Genomic DNA, 21,400 nt, shown 5'->3' on the forward strand with positions numbered 1-21,400 from the left:
CCTGATTCTCTTTGGGGAGTGGAATATAAATAAAATTATTATGATTATTATTATTGCTATGCAATACAGAGGTTTAATTTTGACAGGTTGACCATTCCTCCTTCTTCTCCGTCCTCTTGGCCGTTGGTTTGTGAGAGGTGCAGAACACATTTTATAAAACTACTAAGTGTAGGGGGCGCAGTGGCACAGTGAGTTTAACTTCTAAGCTGCAGAACGTGCTGAGAATCCGTGAGATGGGCTGAGCCCCTGCTGTTAGCCCCAGCTTCTGCCAACCTAGCAGTTCATAAACATGCAAATGTGAGTAGACTGATAGGTACCACTCTAGCGAGAAGGTAATGGCGCTCCATGCAGTTATTCCAGCCACATGACCTTGGAGGTGTCTACGAACGTCAACAATTTAGCTTAGAAATGGAGATAAGCCCCCCCCCCCCGCCCCTGAGTCGGACATGTTGGCCATGGGAGTTCTGTGTGCCAAGTTTGGTTCAATTCCATCATTGGTAGTGTTCAGAATGCTGAACAAAATTACAGTTATGAAGTAGCAACAAAAATAATGTTATGTTTGGGGGTCACCACAACATGAGCAACTGTATTAAGGGGTTGCGGCATTAGGAAGGTTGAGAAAAACTGGTATAGACTAAGATTTTCCTTTCCTCGTGTCTCCTGAATGAGTTGGGAATGATTTTTTTTTCTTTTCTCGTCTCTCTTTCTGCTCCCATTCTGATTAGTTGTTTTAAAATGGATACTTTTCTACTGCAAGCTTTTTGAATCTGACTTCTGCCTTCTTACACTTCAGTATGGAGAGTATATGCTGTGTGCTTTGAGATCTCTCTCTGCTTGTGTGTCAGGAGAGATGGAGTGATTTGTGTTTTTCTCCCTTTCTTTGAAACCTTAGAAGAGATGGGTATTAGAGTAGCTCAGATCCAGTTCTTTACTATTAAGAAATACAGTTATTATGATTGTAAACTAACCACCCCCTGCCACGCGTTGCTGTGGCCCACATGGGGGTTCTGTGTGGGAGGTTTGGCCCAATTCTATCGTTGGTGGGGTTCAGAATGCTCTGTGATTGTGGGTGAACTATAAATCCCAGCAACTACAACTCCCAAATGTGTCTATTTTCCCCAAACTCCACCAGTGTTGACCTCTGGGCATATTGAGTATTTGTGTAAAGTATGGTCCAGATCCATCATTGTTTGAGTCCACAGTGATCTTTGGATGTAGGTGAACTACAACTCCAAAACCAAAGGACACTGCCCACCAAACCTTTCCAGTATTTTCTGTTGGTCATGGGAGTTCTGTGTGCCAAGTTTGGTTCAATTCCATCATTGGAGGGGTTCAGAATGCTCTTTGATTGTAGGTGAACTATAAATCCCAGCAACGACAACTCCCAAATAACAAAATCATTTTTTTGAGTGAAGGGCATACATTGGGTTGTTAGGTGTCTTGTGTCCAAATTTGGTGCCAATTCGTCCAATGGTTTATGAGTTCTGTTAACCCCACAAATGAACATTACATTTTTATTTATATAGATAAACCTTTTGTGATTTTTTAAAAGATTAGACTCTGCATGTTAGCCTCCTGAGTTTGGAATTCTTTATAGCCACATCACATGGCACTTCACTCTCTGTTTGCTGATGAGCTGATGCTCAACTTTTAGTATCCTGTTTGTTTTTGGATGCTCTGCTATGTATTTTAGGGTAGTTTTCCCTAAGAGAAAGAATGCTGAATGTGATAACAAGATTTATCGTGCTCTAAAAAGACAAAAGTTACCAACTTGATAGGGAGATTCATAGCCACAAAATGACACTTCCGAACTTTTCTTTCTCTTTCCAAATAATGAAGTCCAACAATGGGTTTCACAAGATTAATAACTGTATCAAACCCAGTAACTGAGGAAAAAATATCCCAACAAACCAGGGATTTTGCAACGGAGGAGGATAACTGCAGTTGCAGTTCTGGTTTTAATCTCCATCTCCCCCCATCACCCCATAGTCTGTGTTACACTTTCTGCCAAGGGTTGGAGAACTTCAACGGAAGGAAAACGAAATACTTTGTTTTTCAAAGAGAGAAGGGAGCTTTTGCCCCATTGGGACTGAAGATGAGTTACATGGTTGACAGTTACAAGGGGAAGAGGGTTCAACACAGAGATGACTGGGAGAAGGTTACGTTTCCAGGCATCCACCTGCCACATCGAGTCAATGGGAGGCGTTGTGAAAGGTAGGTTTTCAGAGGTGTGTATAGCTCTGCATGCAAAGTATGTCCCATGGACAAGCTTCAGTTCCTCATAGTTCAGGAAAGATGCCACTGTCTTTCTTCAGGGCCCTGTTCCATGTCAGCAATGAATCACCTGGAGGGACGTTTGACTACAGCAGGGGAAATCCCTTCCTGTCCCGCTTCCCCTGTGATGTAGCAGTTGTTTCCAGCCAGGGATGCAGACATGCTCCCATGGAGTCTCTGGGTTAGCTAAGGACTGCCCAGGAGTCTCTTCATTAGCAACAGTTTTTGCCTCCATGTGAAAGGCTTAGCCAAGGTTAGTTGAAGTGAAATTTAAAATGGAAGTTCCCCGAGCCAAAGGGGTTGAAATCGAAGGGCCACTGGTGCTGGTGTCCTCCTCCTCCCTGCTGGTTCTCCGGATCCAAGGGATCTTCACCAGAGTCGAACTTCTGTCTCATTTCTAGGAGGGAAAAAAACAAAAACAGAAGGAATGGGTCCAAATGACAGGAAAGGAGATTTCACCTGAACGTTAGGAAAAACTTTCTGACCCTAAGAGCTGTTCAACAGTAGAATTCTTTTGTAAGAAATATTAAAAATTAACTGGGTCTACTGACCATTTTATCATGTTCCCTTTGACCAGTTCCTTCTCTGTGTCCCATTCTAGTAGTTTCTGATATAATATTGTTATTAGTTTTTTTTCCTTTTTGCATTATTTTACTAGCTCTACCCGCCTCGCGTTGATGTGGCCAACCTTCCCTCTTTCTCTCCTTCCTTCCCGTCTTTCCTTCCTTCTCTATCTCTTTCCTTCCTTCCCCCCTTTTCTTTCTCTTCTGTTCTCTTTTCTTCCTTCTCTCTTTCCTTCCCTCTATCTTTCTCTACATCTTCTCCCCTTCCTTCGCTCCCTCTTTCCTTCCTTCTTTCCCTTTTTTCTTTCCTTCTCTCCTTCCTTTCTTCTCTAACTTTCCTTCCTTCCCCCTTTTTCTTTCTCTTCAGTTGGCTCTCTTTTCTTCCTTCTCTCTTTCCTTCCCTCTCTCTTTCTCTACATCTTCTCCCCTTCCTTCGCTCCCTCTTTCCTTCCTTCTTTCCCTTTTTTCTTTCCTTCTCTCCTTCCTTTCTTCTCTAACTTTCCTTCCTTCCCCCTTTTTCTTTCCCTAACTCTTTCTCTCCTTTCTTCCTTCTCTACCTCTTTCCTTCCTTCTCTCTTTGCTTCCATGCTTCCTTCTCCCTTTCCTTCTTTCTTTCCCTCCCTCCCTCCCTCTTTCCTTTCTTTCTTTCTTTCTTTCTTTCTTTCTTTTTTTCCCTCTCCTTCCCTCTTTCTTCCCTTTTTAAACATTGGTCTCTGTGTTTTTCTCCTTTTTATCTCTTTGGGCCAGGCTGCTGCTAAGTTACGTGCTGTACATTTATGAGGAGGGCCTTTTGTTATTAAGCCCACTCGCCCAACATTCTTTGCCTTGGAGTTTGGTGGAGTCTCCTTTGGAGGCTTTTAAACAGAGGCTTAATGGCCATCTGTCAGGGTTGCTTTGATTGTGCTTTTCTGGCATGACAGAAGGGGGTTGGAATAGATGGTCCATGTGGCCTTTTCCAGCTCTATCATTCTGTATATATGATTCTAAGAAGATTCCAAAAGTGAAAGCTTCCAGAAATTTTGATACTATGGGGAAAACTGCCTCCCTCATTTCTTTTCAGGGGGAAAAGGGAAATTTTCCAACAAATTCAATAAATAACTGGATGAACTTTACCTGGATCTGTTAGGACTTCTTTAGCAGCCGCAATGTCAATGAATTTCTTCTCTGCTTCCTTCTTCTCATCTTCAGACTGGAAATTGTCAGGGTGCCATTGCTGGGCCAGCTTTCGGTAGGCTTTGATGATTTCCTGCTTGTTTGCACTCCTGGGGAGTTGGGTGAAGAGAAACAGGAATTGTCCTCAGAAGTTTCAGTGAAAAAAAGGAACCAGCTTCAAGTAAAGAGGATGATTTCACAGAACGCTTTAACACCAACCCAACTTTTAGAGCCAACTAGGGAATAATAATAATACTAATAAACTTTATTTATACCCCACCACCATCTCCCCGAAAGGGACTCAGGGTGGCTAACATGAGGCCAAGGCCAAAGGTACAATACAGCAAAATAAAATACAGAATGCAGACAACAAAAATTACATCAGAATAAAATACGTACAGTAGCAAAATAAAATGAATAAAGCAAATTAACACAATATAAAATTGAGCAGAATGGGCAGAATAGGGAAGAACTGTTGCAAGGTATGCAAACCCTATTGCCCCAGTTGGTCTATTCTAGATGGGACTAGAATCACAGAATTATAGATCATAGAATCATTGAGTTGGAAGAGATTTTGTGAGCCCATCCAGTCCAACTCCCTGCCAAGAAGCAGGAAAATTGCATTCAAAGCACTCCCGACAGATGGCCATTTGGCCTCTGCTTAAAAACCCCCAAAGAAGGAGCCTTCACCATGCTCCAGGACAGAGAATTCCACTGCTGAACAACTCTCTCTCACAGTCAAGAAGTTCTTCCTCAGATTTCGGTGGAATCTCCTTTCCTGCAGTTTGAAGCCATTTTTCCACGTCCTAATCTCCAGGGCAGCAGAAAACAAGCCTGCTCCTTCCTATGACTTCCCCTCACACATTTATACATGGCTCACATCATATCTCCTCTCAGCCTTTTCTTCTTCAGGCTAAACATGCCCAGCTCTTTAAGCCACTCCTCATAGGGCTTGTTCTCCAGACGCCTGATCATGTTAGTTGCCCTTCTCCGGACACATTCCAGCTTGTCAATATCTCGCTTGAATTGTGGTGCCCAGAATTGGACACAATATTCCAGGTGTGGTCTAACCAAAGCGGAATAGAGGGGTAGCGGAACAATGGCTTCAAACTACAAGAGAGGAGATTCCATCTGAACACGAGGAAGAACTTCCTGACTGTGAGAGCCGTTCAGCAGTGGAACTCTCTGCCCCGGAGTGTGGCGGAGGCTCCTTCTTTGGAAGCTTTTAAACAGAGGCTGGATGGCCATCTGTCAGGGGTGATTTGAATGCAACATTCCTGCTTCTTGCCAGGGGGTTGGACTGGATGGCCCACGAGGTCTCTTCCAACTCTTTGATTCTATGATTCTATGAATTCATTGTTCTCCTTTCTATTATTTAGGGCTGTGAAAACATTGCCAAAGGCCAAACAACTTACCTCCGGATCCCAAGGATTTTGTAATAGTCTCGTTTCTTGGATTGCTTCAGCAACTTCTGTGCTCTCTCCAGTCCTTCCTTCAGTTCCTCAATATCACTATCAAACTCTTTGGCTTCTTGATAGTCCTCAACAGCTATAAATAAGACAAAGTTGGATTAAAATCCAGAAAAAAATATGCAAGTTTTTAAATTTCATATTTTCCCCCACCCCTGAATTTAAATTGTCAGAAAGATTAAAAATTAACTAGGTATTTTTAATTACAAAAATGTGAATCAAGTACTGAAATGGTTAAATGGATGCAATGACTCAGCAAAAGCAGCAGTTCAATATAAGCAGGTGTGCCTGTAGCTGAGTAGCCCTCAGTCTAAGAGAAGCCTCAGTCTGAGAAAGTCCTCAGTGTGAAAAGGCCTCAGTGGGAGAAAGGCCTCAGTGTGAAGTAGGTCTGGATTGAGAAGCCTCAGTTTGAACGCCATTGTGTGTGAAGCTTCAGTGTGAAGGCTGCTGTGTGTAAAAAGCTACTGTGTGAAGTTCCTGTGTAACTTCGGTGTGAGAAGAGGCTCTGTGAGAGCGAAACTGTTTATTTGCACAAGAAAGAAGCCCAGTGGGGAAGCAAAGAAGAAAGTTTATCTGTGTTATGGAAACCTTGTTCTTGTAAATAATGCAAACATATTTAAAAAGGTAAAGGTTTTCCCCTGACATTAAGTCCAGTCATGTCTGACTCTGGGGTGTGGTGCTCATCTCCATTTCTATCCCGAAGAGCCGGCATTGTCCGTAGACACCTCTAAGGTCATATGGCCAGCAAGACTGCATGGAACACGGTTACCTTCCCGCCCAAACAGTACATATTGATCTACTCACATTTGCATGGTTTCGAACTGCTAGGTTGGCAGAAGCTGGGGCTGACAGCGGAATCTCATGCCGCTCCCCAGATTCGAACCTACGACCTTTCGGTCTACAAGCTTAGCAGCTCAGTGCTTTAACCCACTGCATCACTGGGGGCTCCGCAAGGATATTAATTTACTAAAAAGAAAAGCCTCCTAAGGAAGATATTACATCAGTCTGTATGTTTTTGTTCTCTTTATCACTTTGGGCTACTGGTTCTGGGTCACGCTGCTATTAATTAGTTACTCTGCTATACATTTATGGGAAGGGTCTTTTGTTAATAAGCTCACTCGCCCAATAGTTATGTCCGTACATGCAGGATGTGACAGAACTGCTTAGTGACAGGGAGTCCAGAGAAACCCAATTCTTGCTTTTCCTTGGAAATAAAACAGCCAGGATTCTAGCCCTTATATTCACAACAAAACAAACAGAGCTGATCACATTCAGACAATTACTCTACATTTGCAGCACAATCCTTCACGGCTCCGATATTCCCAAGAGACATCCCTTCCCCAACAACAACCATCCCTCTCACCTTTCTCAAACTCCTCATTCAGGATGTAGGCTTCGGCTCTGTCACGCAGGATGAAGACATTTCTGGGGTCAAGCTGGTGAGCTTCTGTGCAGATGTCTATAGCTTCAAGAGGCTGTTTGTTCTGCAGTTAGAAAGGTGAAGAAACATGACATTGGTCCAAAACACCTGGAGGGACACAAGCTGGACACCACTCATCTATTACATAAAGTCAGATTAGTGAAAGGGAACAAGAACCACCAGTTCAGAGATTTGAAGTTGCTGGCAAGGCCTCCAAATCCAGGCTGCAGCCTTCATGCTACAGTGGAACATTAAGAAAAGCTTTCATGCTGAACTCTGACATGCTGTCCATGGTGTTGACTTCCGGATCACTTGGTTCTGAAAATAGAGCCTCTCTTCTGGACCTACAATAGTCTAGAGATGACCAAAACCAAGGTGCATTCCTTCCCATGATCTTGTGGGGGCATTGGGAGGCAATGTGGGACAAACAACATTGATTTTTTTTCCAATGTGTATGAGTGACCCTCAAGATTTCCCTCATGAAAACTTTTCATTTATATTTTGAAAAATATCTGATATATTGCTTATTTCACATAGAATCACAGGCTTCTCCTTCCATTCGTGCAACACACCTACACACTGCAACTGACATACTAATGTGTTGTGACACACAGCTTGGAAAGCTCTGCTCTAGGCTCAGCATGAAATTGAGTTTTGCTGCACAGCTTGGAAGGTTTTGCATCACCTTGGATAAACAGTGGCAGATGCGTCCTTTGGCCTTAGAAGTGTAGATCTCCACATTGGGCTCTGTTTTCATGGCTGCTTTATACTTCTCAATGGCATCTTCATACCTAGAATTATAGAATCATAGAGTTGGAAGAGTCCTCATGGGCCATCCAGTCCAACCCCGTGCCAAGAAGTAGAAAAAAATCACATTCAAAGCACTCCTGATAGATGATCATCCAACCTGTTTAAAAGCCTCCAAAGAAGGAGCCTCCACCCCACTCCGGGATAGAGAGAGAGAGAGAGTTCCACTGCTGAACAGCTCTCACCATTAGGAAGTTCTTCCTCATGTTCAGGTGGAATCTCTCCTGTAGTTTGAGACCATTGTTCCATGTCCTAGTCTCCAGGGCAGCAGAAAACAAGCTTGCTCCCGCCTCCCTATGACTTCCCCTCACATATTGATACATAGCCATCATGTCTCCTCTCTGCTCTCCCTTCTACAGGCTAAACATGCCCAGCTCTTTAAGCCGCTCCTCACAGGGCTTGTACTCCAGAGCCTTGATCATTTTAGTCACCCTCCTCTGGATACATTCCAGCTTGTCAACCTCTCCCTTCAATTGAAGTGCCCAGAATTGGACACTATGATTCCAGGTGTGGTCTGACCAAGGCAGAATAGAGGGGTAGCAAGACTTCCCTGGATCTAGACACTAGTCTCCTATCGATGCAGACCAAAATACCACTGGTTTTATTAGCCACCGTGTCACATTGTTGGCTCATGTTTAACTTGTTCTCCATGAGGACTCCAAGATCTTTTTCACATGTACAGCTGTCAAGGCAGGTGTCCCCCATTCTGTACCTGGTGCTGTCTACAAACTTGGTGAGCATTCCTTCTAACTCTTCATCTAAGTCATTAATAAAGATCCTGGGCAGAACCAGGCCGGAACCCTGCTAATGGCACACCACTCGTCACTTCTTTCCAGGGTGAAGAGGAAGCATTGGGAAGAATCACCCTCTGGGTTCTTTCACTTAACCAATTACAGATCCACCTAACCATAGTTTTGCCTAGCCCACATTGGACTAGTATGTTTGCCAGAAATTTATGGGAGACATTGTTGAAGGTCTTACTGAAACCCAGATACAACCTGGACCAAACTTGGCACAAATATTCCATATGTCCAAATATGAACACAGATGGAGTTTGGGGGAAATAGACCTTGACATCTGGGAGTTGTAGTTACTGGGGTTTATAGTTCACCTACAATCAAAGAGCGTTCTGAACCCCACCAACGACAAAATTGGGGCAAACTTCCCACACAGAATCCCCAAGACCAACAGAAAATACTCAAGGCCATGAAGTCCACCTCCCTTCACCAGGGCAAGAAAACGTAATCAAAGCTCTCCTGACAAAGAGCCATCCAGCCATAAATATAGATATGATTCACACACAGAGAGATATAGTGGCATAGATTTGAAAGGGACCCCTAAAGAAGGAATTATATATTGCATGTTCCAGAGTAGGCAAACCAGACAATCTCCACATCAACACTGACAAAGAAACAACAAGGAATACTGCTTACCCACAAGCATAAAGAAATTACACATATTAGAAACCAGTGCTTTCTCATTACTTTATTTTCCAGACTGGGCCACAGCAATGTGTGGCAGGGAACGGCTAATATAATATAAACACATATTAAATATGCTAATGTTGCTTTTTGGGTTTGGGGATGTCATCACTGGGGGATCTTAGATGTTGTCATCTCCCCACTGCCAAAAAGTCATCTTTCCAAGTCTTGTTGGAAAACATTTTGGAAACCAAGGCTGCAATCTAACATCCTCAATGCAAAAAATCCTCTCTGCATAATTATTTCCAGAGATATGCTACTCTAGCATAGCATATAATAAGGCAAGCAAGCCACAAGTTCATAAATACTGCATAAGCCATCTTCTCCTTGCACACCTTTGAAACAACCACAGCACGCATTCATTTTTTTGCAAAGTATATTTGTTTCATTTGCCACATACACTGGCAACCCAACCCAAGAACTCTTGCAAAGGAAGGAAAAAGGGAACACTCACCTGTGAGCTTTGACATGTTCTTCAGCAGTTTCCAGCTGCTTGGAAAGCTTCTTGACTTGCTTGTAGTGGGAGAAACAGTTCTTGTCATCCTGGTCCAACTTGAGACATTCTCGTACTTGGCTTTAGGGAAAAGGATCTGAGTTTAGTTGTGGTGAGAGGGACACCCTTCATAAGTATCCACTGGACAAAATAAGGACAAATACTAAGAAAAAACAATGCTCCCAAAGGTATATTGAGAGTTCATGGCTCCTTCTAAAATAAGATGCTGTCTTCCCTTGATGTCTGCAGTTTTATATCCTTTCTTTTCACACCACTTCAGAATTAATGGACATTTATAAACAACTGTTATGCAAGCTCTAAGCAGAAAATGTCTACTGATCTCCAACATCATGTCTACTATCTGAAGAAATTTGTTTTTCTATGTACATGTAAGTAGCTGGGCCAAAATGCCATCCATATTTGCATTTGGAAAAATGAAAGGGGAAGATTTCTGGATCTGGGAATGCAAAATACAGAGTGGGGAGGGAAAACAGAATATCTATGTAGCATTATTCCTAGTCATCCTTTCCTCCAAAGAGCATATCATGGAGTAACACCATGTGATAACACAAGAACTAAGTCTGTGCAAAAAATAAAGTAAAGTGCACATGCACACTCTTATGTAGAAATACGTAACACTCACTTTAAGGACTCCTCGTGATCCCCCAAGTTGTAATACAGCTTGCTTAGCTTGAGGAAAGCTGCCCTGTTGTCGTTGCGCAACTTGGTGGTGGGTTTGAGGTCCATGATAGCCTTCTCATAGTTGCCAAGGTATAAGTAGCACTCAGAACGCAGCTCTTTCGCTTCTGGGTCCCATGGGGAAATCTGAGGAAACATGGTTGTTACTTGAGAAATGTGGCTGACAATGCCCGTGAGCTATTCTGACTAAATAATAAATTCATTTAAAGCCACATGCTGCAAACTCCAGGCAAAGTGCAACATTAACAGGTCATTCTTTCTTCCTATTCCTATTAGCCTTCTCCTGAGAAAAAATTATAATATTTATTTATTTATTTTATTTAAAACTTTTATATCCTGATCTTCTCAACCTCCGTAGAAGGGGTGAAACAAACATTTCACAAAGGACCATCACCTCACACGCTTCATAGGAAATCTGGTACAAAACAGGAGCTTTTTCGTTGAGTTCCAGGGCCAGATAAACAGATGGCGAAAACAGAACAATGGCCTGCCTCAAGGGAGCATGCTTGTTCCATCAATGTTTAACATTTACACAAATGTTCAGCCACTGCCAGAAGGGACAGAGAGTTTCATCTATGCTGATGATTGCGTCATCACCATACAAGCAGGGAGCTTTGAAATGAAGCTCTCTGAATCTTTAGGTGCTATTACTGCCCATTACAGGAAAAACCAGCTGATTGCTAATCCATCTAAAACACAGATGTGTGCTTTTCCCCTTAAGAACAGACAAGAATCTCAAGCTCTGAGGATTACCTGGGAAGGAATCCCACTGGAGCATTGCAGCACACCAAAATACCTGGGAGTCATTCTGGACTGTGCTCTGACTTAAAAGAAGCACTGCTTAGATACCAAGCAAAAAGTGGGTGATAGAAATAATATCACACGAAAACTGACTGGCACAACCTGGGGATCACAACCAGACACAGTGAAGACCATCTGCCCTTGCACTTTGCTACTCTGTTGCTGAATACACATGCCTTGGGTGGGATACATCTCACCATGTTAAAACAGTGGGTGTGGCTCTTAATGAGACATGCTGCATTATCACAGGATGTCTCCGCCCAACACCACTGGAGAAATTATACTGTTTAGCCAGTACTGCACCACCTGACATCTGCCGGAAAGGAGCAGCCAATAATGAAAGGACCAAGGCAGTGACATCTCCGGCCCATCCTCTGTTCGGATTATCAGCCAGCATGTCAACGACTTAAATCAAGAAACAGCTTCCTATGATCTACAGAGACTCACAAGAACACCTCAGAAAGGCGAGAGTCCAGAAGTAGTAGGCGAAAACCTGGAACCTCAATCCATGACTGATACTGAATGAGAGACTCCCTCCTGGGCACACAGAAGACTGGGTGACTTGGAAGGCGCTGAACAGACTGCGCTCTGGCACCACGAGAGCCAACTTTAAGAAATGGGATCACAAAGTGGAGTCCGCAACATGCGAGTGTGGAAAAGAGCTAACCACAGACCACTTACTACAACGCAACCTGAGCTCTGCCACATGCACAATGGAGGACCTTCTCACAGTGACACCAGAGGCACTCCAAGTGGCCAGCTACTGGTCAAAGGACAACTAGTATAATGCCAAGTTTTTAACTTTATTTGTGTTTCAAATACATTAAAACGGTACCCTCAATTAACTTCTGGCACAACAAATAAATAAAATCCACTGAATACATGAGAAGAAGCACACGTTCTTAATTTTGTTCCCACTGCTATCTTTTTTCTAGACATTTCAGGGGAGCGAACATGCGCATTTCTTCACACACCCCAATGTGCTAAGACCTAAAATCTAATGAAATAGGCCACCTCTGCTCTAGTTTTGAGTGAATCCAGCACAAGTTAATTATTTGACCCCACAGGAATGCAAAGAAGAACAGGAAGACACAAAGTGTGCCTTGCAGTAAGATGGCAAGTTATCCCAAAGAGCCTACACACATCGGTCCCTTCTTATATATGAGAACATGAAACCAGATCCCTGAGCCTAGTACGACATTCTGTTTTCAATGTCATACAAGATAGGACAGGATGAATTAAGGCCAAGGTACCTCAATTGCTCGATCCAGAATACCGACTGCTCCCATGTAGTTCTTCCTCTGAAAGGCAGTCCGAGCTTCTTGCATAGACAATTCTAGCTCAGTGACCCGTGTGAGCTGGCTTCGGGCCTCTGTGTTGTCTGGACTACTCTGGAGCTGTTGAAATAGTTGAAGGATTATGGTGGGAAATTCTTTCACCATAATAATAATAATAATAATTTATATTCTGCCCTGTTTCCCCTGGGGGACTCAGGGCGGATTCCAACAAACAAAAAGGCAAACATTCAATAGCTCAGTAACAGTACATACAAATATAACACCCAAGATAACCCCACATAAAGAGCAACTTAACCATAACAACTATAATTTGAATAAAACATAATCAATTGAAAATCATAACTAACATAGAACTTAAGCATAAATCATCCAAATTAATATATTAAAACAACACAAAGGTTCACAAACATGTGCATAGATTGTACGGCCAAAGTTGTTAATGGGCTAATGTAATCTAAAATGATCCAAGTGCACTTATACTATCCAATCAGAATTCTGGTAGTAGTTTCTCTTCATCTAATCCTTCCTAATTAAGCCACCGTTTATGATAAAAGCAAGCACTAAACTGCAACAGTTCTGGAAATAGATAGCTAATGAAGGGAGAACAGATATGGGCCAACATATCAAGGAGAAATGACGATTTTATATCTATATCTATTATCTTATCTGGAATTTTAGAAATTCCAAAATATGAAATTGTCCATAGGGTGGACCTTTGCTTTTTGTGTGCGTTGGACACAAAGCAGGTAACAAATAAAATGTGTTATTATTATTATTATTATTATTTCTGATAGTTCAATGCACACAAGCCTTGTTCCATGCACAAAATTATTAAAAATACCACGTATAAGCAAGTTGTATATATGTAGATGCAAATACAGATATTCCAAAATGAAAAGAAAATCCAAAACACTGCTGGTTCCGAGCATTTCAGATAAACATTTCATATAAGGCACTAGGAGATGTGAAAGGTCTTTTCCAGAAATGTCTAACCTATTAGATCTCTTTTTCATAACTCCTTGTGTTAATTTGTGATATTTTTCTATCAGTCTGAATAACTAATTTCTGGTCATTGTACGCAGCCCCCCCTGCCCCTCATGCATTTGCAAACAGCAAATTACAAAAGGGGAGACAATGTTTCTGATAACAATGTGAACATATGTGTGATCATGTGCAGAGACTAGTCTTTGAAACGGACACAAATAAAGCAGACAGCTTTGCTCACAGAACCCCAGATGGATTTCTAAAGAGGTCTGACAGGATCTTTCACTGGGACCATGCCAACACCCACCTCAAGGAATGAATGTGTACTAAAAGCCACAATTTCTGGGTGTGTTGCTTACCACAGCTTCGAAGTCTAATTTGGCCTCCTGTGTGTTTCCTTGTTTCAGAAGGATGTTGCCTCGTTGCAGTCTGGCCTGGGGAACAGAAAAGGGGCAATTCTTTCAGCAAAAGGCATCAGTGAAGAAGACCACAGAGCCAAAGGAAACTAATTGGTTGGCTTGCCCCCCATGGACAAACAAAAACCATGAAATCCGTGTGTTTGAGCAAAGGCTTGTGGGAACCTAAGCCCGACAGCCACCGGAAGGGCATAGGTTCCTCAGTCCCATTGTATGAAAACACTGGAATTCACACAAATACACCCAGCAAATTGATTGATTCATTCTCAGGGAAGATCAGTCTGGTCATCAACTACTTAAATCAAGAAATAGTTTTCTAAGATCTACAGAGACATTCGCTACAACACCTCAGCAAGTGAGAGTCCAAAAGTGGCAGGCTCAAACCCAGAACCTCAATCAATGGCTGATATCAAATGCGAGACTCCCCCCTGGGCACACAGAAAACTGGGCGATTTGGAAGGTGCTGAACAAACTGCGCTCTGGCACCACGAGATGCAGAGCCAACCTCAAGAAATGGGGCCACAAAGTGGAATCCACAACATGCAAGTGTGGAGAAGAGCAAACCACTGACCACCTGCTGCAATGCAACCTGAGCCCCGCCACATGCACAATGGAGGACCTTCTTGCGGTAACACCAGAGGCACTCCAAGTGGCCAGATACTGGTCAAAGGACATTTAATCAACAACCAAGCTTGCAAACTCTGTTTTGTCTGTTAAACATTTGTTAAAAATGTAATACAATTGTCTGGTTGATACTGACACGATAAATAAATAAATAGCCTGGTATTTGATAGTGCATTCCTGCCTGTCAAAAAGGGTATGGACTGGGTGGTCCTTGAAGTCTCTTCCAACTCTAGGATTCTTTTTTTAGGCTCACTAGACAAGCCTATATACAATCTCCACAATAAGTTACAATAGAATCATCCTGGAGGACCTAGCAAACTCCTAGTGAGAACGCCTCTTTTAGAAATTTCCAAGACCTCCAGGGTGACTCTATGGTAACTTCCTGGGGACATCATTCATTTCAATAGGGTTGACTATTACCCCCAGTTTCTGTTTCCACAGTATGTTCATAAATGTCTCTGTGATGCAGATATGTGGGTCATGCTGTACATAAAATTATTTTTAGATACATCAATGATCCAAAACATTGCATAACATTTAATGCTGTTTGGAATGATTCCTGTTGTGTTTCTGCCTAACACAACGGGCATAACAAGAGAAAACACACAACCCAAGATCTTTCCAAACTCAGCCCTTCTTCCCTAGAATAATTCCTTCCCTTTAAGAAGACTTACGGCCAGGAAATCCGGTTTGAGCTCAATCGCTTTAGAGAGGTCCGGCAATGCTGATTTGAACTTGCCCATGGCCAAATAGATGGTTGCACGCTTGTAGTAGGTAAGGTAGTTTTTGGGGTCATTTTCTGGAAAGTTGGGAAAACAATAAAAAGGGGGGTGTTTCTTTCTGTATCAGAAATGTACCTCACATCCCCTCCCACCACAGCGCTTTTGCCAAGTCATAAATGAGAAGTAAGTTGCAGTTCTGTGCATTTAATTACATAAGTAATATATGGACATTGAAGAAACGCTAGCTCTTTTCCAGTTTGTGTTCATTTGAAGAGATACTTTTATCATCATCATCATCATCATCATCATCATCATCATTCTGACACAAAGACACAGCATGTCACGGCAAATGAGATATATACGCTGGATTTTGTATCACAAAATCACAAGTCTAACACTTCCCAAGTGTCTAGGACTGTGTGATGTATTTTCAAATGATGTGTGCAGATCCAAGTAAGGTGGCCTTTTGCAGTTGACAGATTGTGATTTTGTCAATATTTATTATTATTATTATTATTATTATTATTATTATTATTATTATTATCCCACCTTTCTCCCCATGGGGATTCAAGGCGGCTAACACTCCACACTAGACAAGTTTAAAAGGTACAATATAAAAGTTAAACAAAATTAAATAGTAACAGTATGGTAAAAACAGAATTGAAATACAGTAAACACACTAAAAGGCCTTTAAAACTCATAAAACCCCTTTGCAAGCCTGCCTTGAACCTTTATAATAATAACAGTAACAATTTTGTTCTTGTATACTACCACCATCTCCCCAAAGGGACTCGGAGCAGCTTACACACAGCACAAGGTGCCGGAAAACAGAGCATAAAATAAAACACAATATAAAATACAATGAAGTAAAACACATCGGCATATAAAACAACAACTTAAGACTCAATAAAACTGCACTCATCAACCAATGGTGGTAAGTTGCTGTAAAGGTGGCCAGTCTGTAAACAATAGGACATGGAAATGGGATAAGTGTAGAACTGTAACCATGGAAAGAGGGAGGAAGTGAATGGAGGAAATGAAGGAAGGAAAGAAAAAGAGCCAAAACAGAATATTCCAATAAAATCATTTCCATGCCAAGCTTTTGAGTGTGTTTGAAGATTTAACCCAAATGCAATAAACCTACATCATTGAATAGATCTAGTACAGGCATGGGCAAACTTCATCCCTTTGGGTGTTGTGGATGTCAATTCCCACAGCCGGCAGGCTGTTAGGAATTGTGGGAATTGAAGTCCAAAACACCAGGAGGGCTGAAGTTTGCCCATGCCTGATCTAGTACCTTTCATTCAATGACCTATTATCAAGACCAGGAAAGTGCTTAGGCAATCCTGGCCCTGTCAAGATGCTTCCACTCTTTCCTGCCTGTCTTCAGTCTTGGTTTACTCACCCACTGCAGAGTGATAGTGGGACAGAGCCTCGGCCAACTGCCCAGCCGCCAACAGCTTCCGCCCCATTTCCAGGTGGTTTTCAATCTCCGCCTGCCCAGCAGCCAGCAAACCTTGAGCAGCAGACATGGAAAAGAAAAGTGTCTTAAGCAAAGAGGCCCATAGCTCAGCAACAAAGCACTTCCTTCGCATGCAATCCCCATCACTAAATCAAGATTTAGAACCCCAAGGGTGCATCTACACCAGGCATGGGCAAACTTGGGTCCTCCAGGTATTTTGGGCGCCAACTCCCACAATTCTTAACAGCCTCAGGCCTGAAGATGTAAGGAATTGTGGGAATTGAAGTCCAAAACACCTGGAGAGCCCAAGTTTGCCCAGGCCTGATCTACACTGTTGAATGGATGTAGTTTCACATCACTTTAACTGCCAGTGCTATCTTAGGTGATCCCTCGTTGTCTGAGTAGGATAGTCTTCCAGGATCAGTGTACTGGTGGTGGGTCTGTAGGTGACTGTGGAGCCCTATTCTTGATCTGCATCTTCTCCCGCAGTGAGGGCATTGGTTTCCAGGTGGAAGGCGGTCCCGGTCGGGGTTGGCTTGATGCACCTTCCTCTTGACACATTTCTCTCTTTCGCTCTTCATTAGTGCTTCTTCAAATTCTACAGCACTGCTGGTCACAGCTGACCTCCAGCTGGAGCACTCAAGGGCCAGGGCTTCCCAGTTCTCAGTGTCTATGCCAGAGTTTTTAAGGTTGGCTTTGAGCCCATCTTTATTTATTTATTTATTTATTTTCTGCATTTATTAACCGCCGTTCTCAGCCCTAGGGCGACTCGCGGCGGTGTACAACCTACAAAAGACAATTTACAATGAACCAACATGACAAAAACCAACATATCACTACTACACAAACATCTAATTACACTAAAATAATCCGCTTCGTCTTATCGTAGAATCATAATCAGTCTCATAGTCATATTCCATTCCAGTTGTCATTTCCAGTTACTGTAGCACTTAATTAAATGCCTTCTCGAATAGCCATGTCTTCAGGCTCTTACGGAAGGACATAAGGGAGGGCGCCTGTCTGATGTCAACAGGGAGGGTGTTCCACAGCCGGGGGGCCACCACCGAGAAGGCCCTCTCCCTCGTCCCCGCCAGACGTGCCTGTGAGGCAGGCGGGATCGAGAGAAGGGCCTCCCCAGACGATCTCAAGGTCCTCGTGGGCTCATAGGCCGAGATGCGGTCCGAAAGGTATTTTGGGCCGGAACCATTTAGGGCTTTCAATCTCTTTTCCTGTCCTCCAACATTCCGTTTTCCATTCTTGAGTTCAGAGTAGAGCAACTGCTTTGGGAGACGGTGGTCAGGCATCCGGACAATGTGGCCAGTCCAGCAAAGTTGACGGCGGAGGACCATTGCTTCAGTTCTGGTGGTCTTTGCTTCTTCCAGCACGCTGACATTTATCTGCTTGTCTTCCCAAGAGATTTGCAGGATTTTCCGGAGGCAGCACTGATGGAAGCGTTCCAGGAGTTGCATGTGACGTCTGTAGACAGTCCACGTTTCGTAGGCATATAGCAGGGTTGGGAGGACAATCTATATATATATAAATGCTCTGTGCATAATGACTTCCTTAAAAACAAAAGAACCAATGAACGAAATCACACCAAATTTGGCAACAAAACATCTCACAACACAAGGAGTGACCATCACTCAAAAATTATGATTTTGTCATTTGGGAGTTGTAGTTGCTGGGATTTATAGTTCATCTACAATCAAAGACCATTCTGAACTTCACCAATGCTGGAATTGAACCAAACTTGGCACACAGTTCTCCCATGACCAACAGAAAATACTGGAAGGGTTTGGTGGGCATTGACCTTGAGTTTGGGAGCACTGTGGACTCAAACAATGATGGATCTGGCACAAATATTCCATATTCCCAAATTCAAACACAGATGGAGTTTGGGGGAAATAGACTGGGATTCACAATTCACCTACAATCAAAGTGCATTCTGAACCCCATGAATGACAGAATTGGGGCAAACTTCCCACACAGAACCCCCATGACCAACAGAAAATACTTAAGGTCATCCAGTTTAACTCCCTTCATCAGGGCAAGAAAACGTAATCAAAGTCCTCTTGACAAGGAGCCATCCAGCCACAGATATAGATAGATAGATAGATATGATAGATATGATTCACATACACACAGATATAGTATCATAGATTTGAAAGGGACCCCTAAAGTAGGACAGTTATATTTGCATGTTTCAAAGTGGGCAAACCAGACACTCTTGACATCAACACTGACAAAGAAACAGCAAGAAATACTGTTTACCCACAAGCATAAAGAAATTACATATATTAGAAACCAACACTTTCTCATTACTTTATTTTCCAGATCAACAGACTGGGCCACAGCAACGCCTGGCAGGGGACAGCTAGTAGCTTTATAAACAAGCACCTTGGTATCCCTATGGATGTCCCGGTCCTCAAACACTCTCTGCATCATTCGGAAAAATGCTGCACTCGCAGAGCTCAGGTGATATTGAATTTCAGTGTCAATGTTGACTTTTGTGGAGAGGTGGCTGCCAAGGTAGCGGAAAAGGTCAACATTTTCTAATGTTATGCCATTAAGCTGTATTTCTGGCATTGCAAAGGGATTGGCTGGTGACTGCTGGAAGAGTACTTTGGTTTTCTTGATGTTCAATGACAGGCCAAGCTTCTCGTATGCTTCTGCGAAGGTGTTTGGAGTGGCTTGTTGGTCTTAAATAATAATAATAATAATAATCATAATCATAATCATAATAATCTTTATTTATACCCTGCCACCATCTCCCCGATGGGGACTCGGAGCGGCTTACATGAGGCCAAGCCCAAATAACAATTACAATAAAGAAAAACCAAAAACACAAACTGAAAACGTGAACAATAGACAATAACATCATAGTTACATAAAGCATATGAATACATAGCAATATAAAAATAACAATATGCACCGGCACGGTAATAATGTGTGGGCTACATGTAGTGATTAAAAAGACAAACTGGTTAAAACTAATTAAAAACTCGGGCAAGATAAAAGAGGGAAGCAGGTAATTTATGGAGAAGGGCTCATTTTAGCTGGAGTTATAGAATCAAGCTTTCCCATGGGGGGGATGTTTACTCCAATGACAGAACTTTGAGGCAGAGCAATCATGTGGAATTATATACCTACTCATCAAAGGCGCAGCGGAAGAGTCAGGTTTTAAGGTTCTTCTTGAAGATTTCTACGGAAGGGGCTTTCCTAATTTCTCCAGGCTGTGAGTTCCAGAGTCGGGGAGCCACAGCGGAAAAGGTTCTCTCCCTTGTATTTATTTATTGTATCAGGCAACCGAACAGTTGTGTTACATTTTTTACAGAACAAACAAACAAACATACATACATACAAAAGACAGAGTTTGCAAGCTTGGTATTCTATTAAATGTCCTTTGACCAGTATCTGGCCACTTGGAGTGCTTCTGGTGTTGCCGCAAGAAGGTCCTCCATTGTGCATGTGGCAGGGCTCAGGTTGCTCTTCTCCACACTCGCATGTCGTGGATTCCACTTTGTGGCCCCATTTCTTAAGGATGGGTCTGCATCTCGTGGTGCCAGAGCGCAGTCTGTTCAGCGCCTTCCAAGTCGCTCAGTCTTCTGTGTGCCCAGGGGGGAGTCTCTCATTTGGTATCAGCCATTGATTGAGGTTCTGGGTTTGAGCCTGCCACTTTTGGACTCTCGCTTGCTGGGGTGTTCCAGCGAGTGTCTCTGTAGATCTAAGAAAACTATGTTTTGATTTAAGTCGTTGACGTGCTGGCTGATACCCAAACAGGGGATGAGCTAGAGATGTCTCTGCCTTGGTCCTTTCACTATTGGCTGCAACTTCCCGGCGGATGTCAGGTGGTGCAATACCGGCTAAGCAGTGTAATTTCTCCAGTGGTGTAGGGCGCAGACACCCCGTGATAATGTGGCATGTCTCATTAAGAGCCACATCCACTGTTTTAGTGTGGTGAGATGTGTTCCACACTGGGCATGCATACTCAGCAGCAGAGTAGCACAGCGCAAGGGCAGATGTCTTCACTGTGTTGGGTTGTGATCCCCAGGTTGTGCCAGTCAGCTTTCGTATGATGTTTCTAGCGCCCACTTTTTGTTTGATGTTCAGGCAGTAATTCTTGTAGCTCAGAGCACGTTGTCATTAGCATATAGGAGTTCTAGAACAGATGTTATTCTAACCCGTGCTATGTAGCTAGTGCTATGGGACCCTGGGAGTTGTAGATTGCTGAGGCAAATAAGGCCAGACCTTGTTGAACTACGACTTCCAGTTGTGTCAAGGGGGCGTGGCTGTGGGGGCATGGGCGGGGCCTAAACATACGTCATCCCGACCAGGGGCGTGGCTTGGCCGACGGAGTGTTGGCGAGGCTTTAGGAGGAAAAACAAATCAGGACGGGGGGGGGGAGGGAAGCGCCCGTTGCTATGGGAGCAGAGGGGAAGGGCGGGGCCGGGTTGCCTGGCAACCGTGGTTACCTGGCAACTGGAGGTCCAGCAGGACGCAGAGCAAGGACGCGGCCCACAACAGCCTCCGCTCGCAGCCTAGGCCGGGGCCCTCGCCGCCTCCCCCGAGGAGCCCCAAGCCGCGCCACAACGGCCTCTGCTGCTGCTGCCCGGACTCCATCTCCCGGCTCCGGAACCCGCTCACTTCCGCATCCGTTTCCCCGTCGGCGAGTTTACAAAAAAAAACCAACCACTTCCGGCCTCTCTATCTGTCCCTCTCGTTGACACTTGGGAGG

General features: G+C 43.4%; 1 protein-coding gene across 1 annotated transcript; it reads right to left on the reverse strand.

The window, feature by feature from the left end:
• Window positions 1-1,724: 1,724 nt before the first annotated feature.
• LOC132777684 (dnaJ homolog subfamily C member 3-like) lies at window positions 1,725-21,333 on the reverse strand. The gene is made up of 12 exons (XM_060780097.2): window positions 21,138-21,333; window positions 16,609-16,719; window positions 15,156-15,280; window positions 13,801-13,875; window positions 12,413-12,556; window positions 10,303-10,484; window positions 9,621-9,740; window positions 7,564-7,669; window positions 6,822-6,942; window positions 5,405-5,537; window positions 3,951-4,099; window positions 1,725-2,671 (listed from the first exon to the last, which is right to left on the reverse strand). The coding sequence occupies exons 1-12, from the start codon at window positions 21,283-21,285 to the stop codon at window positions 2,529-2,531; spliced, it is 1,557 nt and encodes a 518-aa protein (XP_060636080.1). The 5' UTR covers window positions 21,286-21,333; the 3' UTR covers window positions 1,725-2,528.
• Between the last annotated feature and the right edge of the window lie 67 nt (window positions 21,334-21,400).

Source organism: Anolis sagrei, chromosome 6 (genome assembly GCF_037176765.1).
Source record: "Anolis sagrei isolate rAnoSag1 chromosome 6, rAnoSag1.mat, whole genome shotgun sequence".
NCBI lineage: Eukaryota > Metazoa > Chordata > Lepidosauria > Squamata > Dactyloidae > Anolis > Anolis sagrei.

Bases quoted from the DNA above. Each gene is read 5' to 3' on its own strand.
- LOC132777684 (XM_060780097.2), bottom strand. From the start codon at position 21,285: ATGGAGTCCGGGCAGCAGCAGCAGAGGCCGTTGTGGCGCGGCTTGGGG. The intron at 10,485-12,412 runs GTACCTTGGCCT...ATGTTTCCTCAG, and splicing joins TTCTGGATCGAGCAATTGAG to ATTTCCCCATGGGACCCAGA. The intron at 4,100-5,404 runs GTAAGTTGTTTG...CCAACTCCCCAG, and splicing joins AAAATCCTTGGGATCCGGAG to GAGTGCAAACAAGCAGGAAA.